This window comes from Populus alba, chromosome 1, assembly GCF_005239225.2.
Source record: "Populus alba chromosome 1, ASM523922v2, whole genome shotgun sequence".
NCBI classification, from domain to species: Eukaryota; Viridiplantae; Streptophyta; class Magnoliopsida; order Malpighiales; family Salicaceae; genus Populus; species Populus alba.
Window position 1 is genome coordinate 45,511,989 of NC_133284.1, and position 11,301 is coordinate 45,523,289.

General features: G+C 31.1%; 1 protein-coding gene across 1 annotated transcript; it reads left to right on the plus strand.

Moving 5' to 3' along the window:
* Positions 1–2,828: 2,828 nt before the first annotated feature.
* Positions 2,829–6,326, plus strand: LOC118038179 (3-deoxy-manno-octulosonate cytidylyltransferase, mitochondrial). The gene is made up of 8 exons (XM_035044496.2): positions 2,829–3,131; positions 3,826–3,871; positions 4,297–4,383; positions 4,470–4,594; positions 4,867–5,006; positions 5,099–5,150; positions 5,291–5,401; positions 5,983–6,326. Exons 1-8 carry the CDS (start codon positions 2,907–2,909, stop codon positions 6,073–6,075), a joined length of 879 nt encoding a protein of 292 aa, XP_034900387.1. The 5' UTR covers positions 2,829–2,906; the 3' UTR covers positions 6,076–6,326.
* The last annotated feature ends 4,975 nt before the right edge of the window (positions 6,327–11,301 follow it).

Consider the following 11,301-nt stretch of genomic DNA (forward strand, 5'->3'; position numbering starts at 1 on the left):
GCCACTTTAATAAAAAAACAAAACTAGATGCATGGACCTGGCCTCCAAGCACGTGGGCTTAGCCTCTAGGCTTGCATGCACATCCTACTAGAGGGCCACACACTAGGCTTGTCTCTTTTATGTCCTTTTTTCCCCTTTCATGCAAAAAACTAAAATTACTATGATGATTTATTTACTTTTCGGTTTTGACATGGTTCTTAAATAATATCATGAATTTTTATTTGAATTTTAAAAAATTATTTTTCAATTATTACGTATCTAATAATAATAATAATAATAAATGATTAATGAAAATTAATTTTTTTTTTTATTTTTAAATAGATATTGAACATGATATATATATATATATATATATATGTATATTTAACTTTTTAATGAACATAATATTTTGATTTTTTTTAACTTGCTTTCACAATTATAAGGTAAAAAAGAGACTTTAATAAGATAATTGATTTTAGACTTGAAAAAATATATTTTTTTGTTATTATTTAAAATGAATTACATTAAAAATAAACTATTGTTCTATAATTAGATAAAAAAAATATTTAAAAGCTATATGCAATATCAGATTATATATATATATCAGCTTCCTAACTCGTTTAGATCAATAAATTTGTTATTATTTATTAACATATATAATTATTTTATTAAATACACATATTAACATTATATATTTTGCAATGACAATAGATATATTCTAAGGCTAGTATTTATGCATGCCTAAGTGCTTTATTCCATCGAGTCTAAAATTTTTCTCTGATTAATTATTTTTTTAAAAGACTTTATGAGAGTTTATTAATGAATTATTGATTCTTAAATGTATATCATGATTAAGAAAAAATGTATATAGAAAATTGCTTTCTAACTCAAATTTTATATGTAAATCCTTAAAATAAATATTGTTATAAATTATTTTAGGGAGTTAATTGATAATTATTTCTTAGTGAATTTACTTTTTCTATTTTTCTATTTTTATTGAATTTCATAATTTTTTTTAATGTTAATCTGAGTTGAATCTTCTTTGAGAATTAAGCTACATATAAATCTTCTACATGTTTTACATAAAACATTTTCTAAAGAGCTAATTAAAAACTTTTTCAGGCAAAATTGAAATTTATAGAATATAACGATATTTTCATTTAATATTCCTAAAACAAAAAAAAACCTTGGATTAAATGTTAAAAAATGTAATTGATAAAAGAACAAGTATTTGAGAAGAAATTGATAGAAATTATACTTCTGGTGGGTAAAATGAAATTAATTCTAAAAACATAATTAATCATCTAATTTTTTTTTTATAAAAAAATAAAATTAGTATTTTACTAGTAAACCCCTTTGACACTTTGTAACTCTATTTTAGCAACTAAACTAAGTATATCTTGAGGTTTTACTGTATATCCACTGTGGATTGTAATACTTCATTATAATTTATTTTTTTTTTTATTTTTATTTTTTTTAATTTGATCCTTTTATGTTAGGATGTTTCAAGGTTAGCCCTAATAATTTGTTTTGGTTTGCTTGGTATTGAGTCCTCACGGTTGTAAAGAAACAAATCTAATACTTGATTTGATAAATTCAAATTCAAATTATTTTTTTTTAATTCAAAACAATCTAAACCTTAGGGATAAAATTAAAACTTACATAAATTTCCAGCCCCTTTTTTAGACCAATTAAGGACTAAAGGGGAAATTTAGTTGGTGCATGTAGCATGTGAGGGGAGGTCACCATGTTATGGTGGTGTGTGTGCCTTCCTCCAAACTTTAAAGGGGTTTATCATCATTGCTATTAGAATTGTGTTGATAATGCCTGCCTTGTAAGGTGGAGCATGTTAGCGGAGGAGCTCTGGTGTAGTTTTAACAACTCATAATTTTTTCTTACGCTCTCTCGCCCTCTCTTCTCTATTCTTTTATCGATTTCGTGTTAGGCTCACTTCAAAATAATAATAAAAAAGGTTGTCAATTATTTTTTTTTTAAAAAATTTAATAATCATTATTTTAATTACTATTTATTTTATTTTGAATTTTTTTAAAATAATTTTTTTTTTTAATTTTATTTTTCAATATCATATTGGTTGAGAATTGAACGTTGTATATTTTTTTTATTCATCTTATACAGGATAATTTTGGTTTCATGACCCGAATTCTAGATTAAAAAAGTCAATTTAGGTTGAGTGAAGTCTTTTTTTTTTTTTTAATTGAGTTTTTTCTCTTTAACATTTAATTAGTTGAGATTTGAGCTTCGCAATTGTTTTCTTGATTTCTTTTCTATAAGTTTATCCAAGTTTCATGATTTGGTCATAGGTTTAGTGGGTTAACCTGGGTTGATTTAAATATTTTTTTGTCATTTCTTTTAAACGAGATTTTTTTTTAATTTTTATCCTTTAATAATTAGTTGGTTATAAAATAAATTTAAAAAATATTTTAGCTTGATTTTTACGACAATATCCGATCATTATATCTTGAGTCACGAATTTGATAGGTTTATCAATATTGATTTGAATTGATATTTTTTATATTTTTTAAAAATTGAATGTTTTTTTTATATAATTTTGAATTGATTGAAAATTTAATTTTATAATTTTTTTTTATTTTTTTATTATAAAATTATCATAGTTTAATGTTTGAATTATAAATTTTATAGGTTAAATTATATTTATTAGAATCCATTTATTATTTTATAATTTTTTTAAAAATAATATTATTATCTTAATCTTTGAAAAAACATGTCGCCATTTTTTTATTAGATTTTGAATTTATAATTTTTATTTTTTTTATATAAAAAGCACGTTAGCAACATTTTTATTTATTTTAAAAAGAAAAATCGATCCGACCTGGCCAAAGATATAGTGATTTGATATGAGATCTACAAGGGCCAGAGAAGAGCAGTCACGACAACCATAGACAAAAATGTCGATGTGTTCTTCTTCTTCTGAGTCTTCATGGAGCAAATTTTGGATCGCGCACAGCATTGTAGCCGGGGCTGCAATTGCTGCGGCCATTGGCGCTGGTGCATATCTGGGTCGATACAGAAAGTTTAGGAGCCGAGTTGTTGGTATCATACCCGCCCGTTATGCTTCTTCTCGGTTTGAAGGCAAACCACTTGTTAATATCCTTGGCAAACCCATGATCCAGGTACCCTTTTGCCTCCCTTTCTTTTATTTCATTCATTACTTCTTTTAAAGTTTTTTCATTTCTTGATTTTTTGCATGTGATTTTTTTGAGGTGTTATTCAGTGATTTGATATGTGATCTGATATGGGTTTTGTATATTTGGATTCCTTCAGTGATTGGTAATTTGTTTTATAGCAAAAGCTTACTAAAGTGCCCATCTAACCCTTTTTTTATGGTCGACTTTCTTGTACCTTTTCTTAAGATGTTCTTTTTACAACCAAAAACTTTTTCAAGGGCTGTTTTATGCGGAATCGAGCTTGTGTGAAATTTTTTTGAATTAGTGTTATACCTCGCATGGTCTCATGTGTGATATGGTTAGCTACAACAACATAGTTGTTGGGGCACTATGTGTTAAGTGATCCAGTACTGAAACAAGAGTAAAGATTAGCAAACAAAGGTGTTTTCATTGATTGATCGTCTGTACTCAATTTCTCATCTTTAGAATTAACGTGTTTATCTTGTACTAAATATTTTGAAGTGAGATTATTTACTTGATATCTGGTGGCATGTTTATCTTGTACTGATTTTTTTGAATTATAGTGTACTGTTTGATATGGGGAAAGAAATGGTTCTTTTAATCTATAATTAATTAAAAATTATAAAGTACCTCGAAAGAGAGTTTCTTTATACTCACACTTTTAGTTGATCATCTACAGAGAACTTGGGAAAGGGCCAAACTAGCAAGTACACTGGATCATATAGGTAAGTAACTAGCCCGAGCTCCACCTTAATTTGATGGTGAGCTGTTCTGCTTCGTGTAATATTGTCATTGAGAATATCTCTATAGAGGTGTTCCTGGATTAATTTATGGTTCAAAACTAAAATGCATTGAGAATCTCTATGTTCGTTTGATCTGGTTACACTTTTAATGCATTTAGATGCCTAAAGTCTGGATTTGATGTTGTGGTCGCCATCAAAACTGATCTATTATGTGCTAGACTTGTTCGATAACTGCTCGGTGTTGGTAGTCTTTCCTTCTTTTTTTTTTTTCAGTTGTGACCCATAGAAGGGAAAAAACTGCTTGCTACAATAATTGTATTGGTGTAGATTCTTTTCTGTGACCTGAATGGTCTAGTGTGTTTTGTTGATATTCTTAACAACCTCTTTCATAAACTTTTCCAATGCAGTTGTGGCTACGGATGATGAAAGAATTGCAGAATGTTGTCGAGGATTTGGTGCTGATGTGATAATGACTTCAGAGTCCTGTCGAAACGGTAGGTATCTCAGTTATTGTTCAATGTAAATCGTAATTTCTTTCTTTTTTACAAAGGCTGGGTAACAATCTTTTGTTGTTGTGCAGGTACTGAACGATGCAACGAAGCACTTCAAAAGCTAGATAAGAAATATGATGTTGTTGTCAATATTCAGGGTGACGAGCCACTCATTGAACCTGAGATAATAGATGGAATTGTTAAAGCACTGCAGGTGAATTTATCTATCTTCATAATGAACATCTCTTAAATCATGACCATGACAACTGATGAACAAAAGGTTCATTTTTTATCTTTATAAATTTTTATATTTTCACTAGGTGTGTTTTAAGCAACTTGAAAAATCCTGTGAAGTGAAGAAAATGAATGAGCTGTGCAGCTTTAAAATCGTTTCAGAAGTTATACTGCATTGGTTTGATCGTATTGCAGTACTAGTCATTATTTAATACCTTTAGTTGAAGTTTATCATTATTCATATGGATGCAGGCAGCCCCAGATGCAGTGTTTAGCACTGCTGTAACTGCTTTGAAGCCTGAAGATGCATTCGATCCCAATCGAGTGAAATGTGTGGTGGATAATCGTGGCTATGCTATCTATTTTTCAAGGGGATTAATTCCTTACAACAAGTGAGTTTATCAAGTATTAGTTGGTTGTCTTAATTTTCTGCACAACTCTTCATGTCAGACTGTTAATGAATATATTTACTCACTTGATACAGAACGGGAAAGGTCAATCAACAATTTCCTTATATGCTTCATCTAGGAATTCAGGTATGAAGATGGCATCTTTTTTGGAAGTTCTCTCCATGTTTGAGTGATTGCTGGGTTGTCTGCACAGGTTCTGTGTTTCAGCCACGTTGTTTGCCATCCTGCACTTTAATAACACTGCATATCATCTGATGTTTGATCAGAGTTATGATACAAAGTTTCTGAAGATATATCCTGAGCTTCGACCTACTCCACTGCAACTAGAAGAGGATTTGGAACAGCTTAAGGTCCTTGAAAATGGTTACAAAATGAAGGTATTATAAAGAACTTCTACTGTTACTCTACCACCTTGACTGGCTTGTTTTATTTGAAACTTCTTGCATAATAGTTTTAACATTGCAATGCTTTCTCAAAGCTGTTATTTGTTTCTCTTACAATATGGTCTAGGCCCTACACTAGGCTGTTTCGGTAATGAAAGCAAAATATTTCTTTTGGGTGTTACCCTTTGAAATGGAAGAATCTTTCCAATTTTTTGTATTCTTCTCCTGTAAAAACTTTGTTTGGATAGAAAATTGAAGCCAATTTGATTTTTAAATCCTATTGAGCATTATTTTCAAAGGAAAATAGGAAGAGAAATTTGAAATAAAACTGTCAATTGATTTTCTCTAATCTTTTTGCTATTCTAGTTATCCATTATCTCATTTTAGATGCCTTCTTCTCTTTTCTCTCTCTTTTTTTTCAGGACCACTGTATATTGTTCACTTCCTAAGAATTCTGCATGTATTTTCAAATGTTATTATCTACAAATTAGGTTTTTGTTTTCCTTTTCCATACGAATGAATTAGATTGTGCTTGCTAAAATATCAAAATTTAGAAATGTACACAAATTTTGCAGGTGATAAAAGTTGACCACGAGGCACATGGTGTCGACATTCCAGAAGATGTTGAAAAGTTAGAAACTTTGATGCGTGAGCAAAGCTTTTCTTAGTTCAATACTAACCATGCCAAACGTTAGTTTTTAAGATGGATGGGGTTGTATGCGTGTTTAATATACAGGTCCAATATACAGTTCAATACTACCTATGCCAAAGGTTAGTTTTTAAGATGGATAGGGTTGTATGCGTGTTTAATATACAGGTCCAATGGATAGGGATGTCAAGTAGGATGCTGATTATTGGTTGCACGAGCCAGTTTTTAATATTATAATTATATAGTGCAATGCTATTCTTTATAGGTTCATTTACTCTCTTGATTTTTTTTTTGGGTTACCAAGTTCAGTGAACTATTATGCGGCAATGAGTGCCTGTAGTTTTAACAGAAGAAATGGGGATAGCTGAAGTCTTTGTTCTTGTTAACTGTAGTTCGTTCTTTTTTTCTAAATATAAACCCTCTCAATTTATTCACATTGTTTATCTGAGCCGTATAAATAAAAAGAATTAATGGCTCAATGATCCTTCTCAACATCTTGTGTTTGTAGTAAAGTAGTACACACCAGGTTGAGATTACTAGGTTGCAATAGAGATGAATGGTGGGTTTTCCACTCATCCTCTGTGTGATTGAAACCATTCTCTCTAAAAGTTACTGGTTTTGGACTAAAACGTTGTCTTAAGTAGAAATAGGGCTCGGGTTGCCTTCTTTAACACTGCTTTTCTGCAGTGGAATCTCTGATGTTCATGTTCATTAAACAAAATAAAAATAAAAACCCCAAATAAACTGTATCGAAGTTGATGTTGGTTAAATATTAACCGCGTCTGATGTTAGTCTCCCATAATCAAGATATAGTAGGTTAGATGGGCACCGAGCTGGCTAGATCTGAATGCCATACGGTCCAGACATGTTACTTTGTGGACTTCGTTTGTCATCTCAATGGTTTCCAATTAGAAAGTTTGACTAGGTAAGAGCACTAGCTAAGGCAAAGTAGAGATATAGGGCACAGAAAATCAACTAAACTCGTGTCAATATCAATTCATGCATTCAGCAACAGAATATTTGAGATAAACTTGGTATATTATTTTCTTTTCCTCAACCCTGACTTGGGTAATCTACATAATTTCACAAGATCAACTTGCTCAAAGGAAAAAGAAATAAATAAAATCATCAGGCCAGTTTCTGGCCTGCCTGCTACTGAGAAGTGGAGTAGCTCTAACGTTAACATCTGGGAAGATCAGCTGGTGGAGGAAGCAGTTTTTGATTGGGAAGCTTTCCATCCAAGACAATCACTTGATTGTCCAGCATAATGAGCTCCAAGCTTGGTGTTAAAGGAAGCACAACCTGCTTGGTTCCATTGCTCACCATGGTGTTGTTCGGTGGGTTTCCAGTTTAATTAAAGGGAATTAGCGAACTGAACTGATTGGATAATGGCCCTGGAAATCCGTTGATATGATAAGCATCAGACAGATTTGGCCCCTCACCTGTTTGCATTGCCTGGTTTAACGATTGCCTCTGGATCTGCTTTGAACCACTCTCTTGCAATTTGTATTGCATTATTGTTTGTGTTAGCTGAAATAGGACTACCTCCACCGGAAAAAAGAGAGTATATTTCAATTACCAAAGATGATTGGAACTTTCTTGTAAGGTTTAGCAAATGGATAAGTGCCGTGGGATGCGCAACAAAAGTCTCAAGTCCGAACGATTCAAACGAGCTTTTTGACAAATAAAAAAAATGAAAATTTTAATCCAATGATTGAAGCTAAAATTTTATCAATGTTTTCTATAGATTTGGTTTTAATTAGCTCACTGTAAGTAGCTGAGATCATTTTCATACCCAAATTAGGCATATATGATGTTTTAATTTATATAGTTTTTATTTCTCTAGTTATTAGGCATATATGATGTAGTATATGACTGTAATTATAATGCTTAAGAAACCCTAACTTTCAATCTTCCATTATAAGTTGCATTAATTTTTTTTTTTTTGGTAACCCGGGGTGTCCGGGCCAGCTTACGCGCACCACGACTATTCCCCGGGCCCACTGAACATCCTGCAAGCCCAGTAGGCAGGTAAGGCACCGCGGGGGTGACAGGCTGGTACTCTTGAGGATCGAACCCAGGACCTTCGCAAAGACAAGCTTTGCTGTTGACCAATGAGCTAGACCCTCAAGTTTTATAAGTTGCATTAATTGTTATTAGAGGAGGTTGACTTGTTTGATGGATGAAGGTGTTGGTAACATATTTCTACCTTGCAATGAAGAAGTGGAGGCCATCTAGGATGCTACGAGTACTCGAGAGGCAACATGGAAAGTCCTAACACATAATTTTGATTGGTTGGATAAGGGGAGGCCCAACAAGAAAATTTATCGAGGAGAGGGACGTGCCTAGATAATTACCTCAGGAAAGACCAAAGCCCGTATTTATTCCTACAAACTCGTATAGGCATCATGTCAATAAGAAAAGTGGTATTTTATGATAGATGATACATTGAAGACTTAACTTGTAGCCAACCTTTTCATAGATGCATTTTTAATTTTTGATGAGGAGTTTTTGAAGATAAGATATATTAGATGGTTGTAAGAGTTGAAAGCATATTTTCCATTGAAGAAGATTCCTAGTTATTAGAAGGTAGGATTTGGTACCTTAACTTTTAGAAGTTTTCAGTTTGTTCCCTCAATGTTTAGAAGTTTTCAGTTTGTTTCTTAAACTTTGAAAAAATTACAATTTGATCCCTAACTGTAATTTTAGTTTTCAAATTGGTTTTTATGAATAATTGAGGTTTATTGGTTAATAATTATCAAGTTTTATGATTCGTTTCCTTTTGAATTACAATTTCAAAAACCATTTGATTTTTTGTTTTTATTTTTTTGGGAAAAAAAGCTTGTTTGGTTCCTAAATATATAGAGTTATGAGCATGTATTCTTTTGTATTAAGATATCCCTGACATTCCACCTAATGTATATTAATAGAATTTCTTTTGGTGCATACTTATGTGTTTGTTTTACTTTTGAGTTGGGTGAGTAGACAATATTTCACATGCCTGAGAAATACTATAAACTAACTATGTGACCCGCGCTCCGCCGCGGGTCAAATATTTTTATTTTTCATAAAAAAAAAAATATGCAGGTTTTCTTCAACGTATTTTTGTGGTTCAAAATATGTAACAATTCAAAAAGTTTATGCACACATGTAATCAAATAAACTAACAATTATGTGCACTAATAGATAAATAAAAAATTATTAATGACACCTAAAAACAAAACCTGAAAAATTAAGAGACATATGTAGATTAATATATTTAATCCTGAAAAAATATATCATTAAATTGATTGACTAAAAACAAGAAGAATAACATATAAGGTTACACATTAAAAATATTATCTGAAAATAAATATTTTTTATTTTAAAAAAACATAGTTTATTTATATAAAATATAAAAACAAAACCTTAGATGAACAAGAAAACCTCTATGAAAATTAAATGCATAACAAAAAAATCAATATTATTTAAAATAGATCTTCTAAACAAAATAAAAGAGAGGAGGTTTTGTCTATTTTTTTAATTTTTAGTTTTTTTAATCGGTAATGCCACTTTATTTTTTTTTTCAATTGCATTCTTTAAAGTTATATTTTCATGGCAATAAGGCGCTTGGGTCTGACAATCATGCCAGCAACAGCGACATATCGCCTGTTTTGCTTAGATTCCAGCCATTGTGGTAACTGAAAAATCAGGATCTATTTTCTTTTAACCTAAAAACCTGTTTTTAACCCAAAAACACCTATAAAACATCATAGAAACCATGATAAACCCATTCATGGCCTCAAGAAATCCAAAAATCCGCCTTAAAACCAAATTTAACCCAAAGTAAAAAATCAACCCGAACTCAAATCTATTTTTTCACAAACTTTTAAGGTACAAAAACACTTAATATGACTCCCCTCATTAAATGGAACAATTTGACATAAAAATCCCTCATTTTGGTAGTCTAAATCGATGTCAATGACAAGTTTCTCTCTCTGCCGCTAGAATCCAGCGACTCCCCTCTCCCTCCTCTCTCAATCAGGGACACAAAATTAACAAAAATAAACCTCAGCACCAAAGTAGAATTGGAACAATTTTGAGGGACCAAAATTGTATAATTTGTGTAATTGTTTAGGTTGGAAGACCAAAGTGAATGTTTTTGAAATTTATGGTACGTTACCCATGTTTGCCATGTGTTTCATTTCGATCCCTCCTCTTTCAATCCCACCCTTTTATAAGAATTTAAAATCAATTACTTCTTAAATAAGACTTGATCGCCCAAAAACAAAGTTTGATGACCAAACTGGAAAAAAAAAAAAACAAAATTTTGCATAGTGACAAATATACAGTGAAAATCCCACGTGTTTTGCTTTGTTGCCCGCGCTATGCAACGGGCATGAAGAATTAATTTTAGCAAATATATAAACCATTCAAACACAATAAATTTTTAAATCTTTTTTTCAACTGCAAGTGCATGTAAACAGGGCAAACAACAACAATATTATAGAACATTTTTTAATTCAAGAATTAACTGAGACACAACGTTGTTGCATGGAGGCCAATCAAACAAAAGACATAATATTTAACAAAATGAACATTGTGCAACAAAAAGGTTACATGAAGTTTGTTTCAACAATTATAGTCCAAGAGTAGGCAAAAAGTTATAGGAACCAACATAACATTTAACAAAATGATCATTCTGGAGGATGTTATCTTTATGATCTCTCATTGTTCCCACAATAAAATGGAGGGTAAAAGAAGTGGGTAAGTATCATATGATTGAATAAATACATGTAGGGTTAAAGCAACAAAATGGATGAGATAATTACTTAACAAAATAAGAATGTGGAAAGAAAATTAAGAGCATCACCTTAGAAGGTATAGAAGAAGTGAGTCATTGTTTCTTAAAAACCGGTTCCGCTGGAGTGTTATCTCCTATGGAATAATTATTTTATGAAATGTATACACAAAAGCTACTTATCTTTTTTTTTTTTCCTGAAAAAAAAAAAAACATTTGTCTTTCAAACCATTCTTTAACCTAAACGCATGATCCTTTTGTCAAATGATAGCGGTTCTTTTCACTATACTATAGCAAAGTGAAAGATAACAAATCAAATAACAAGATCCATAACAACTTGAAAAACCAACAAAAAAGAATGAACAATGGCCAAAATAATAGAAGGTTGGAAAAATACATCAACCAATCTTAAAAAACACACGACAAGCTAAATTAACAAAAACCAAATCTAGCAGAACTCAGAGA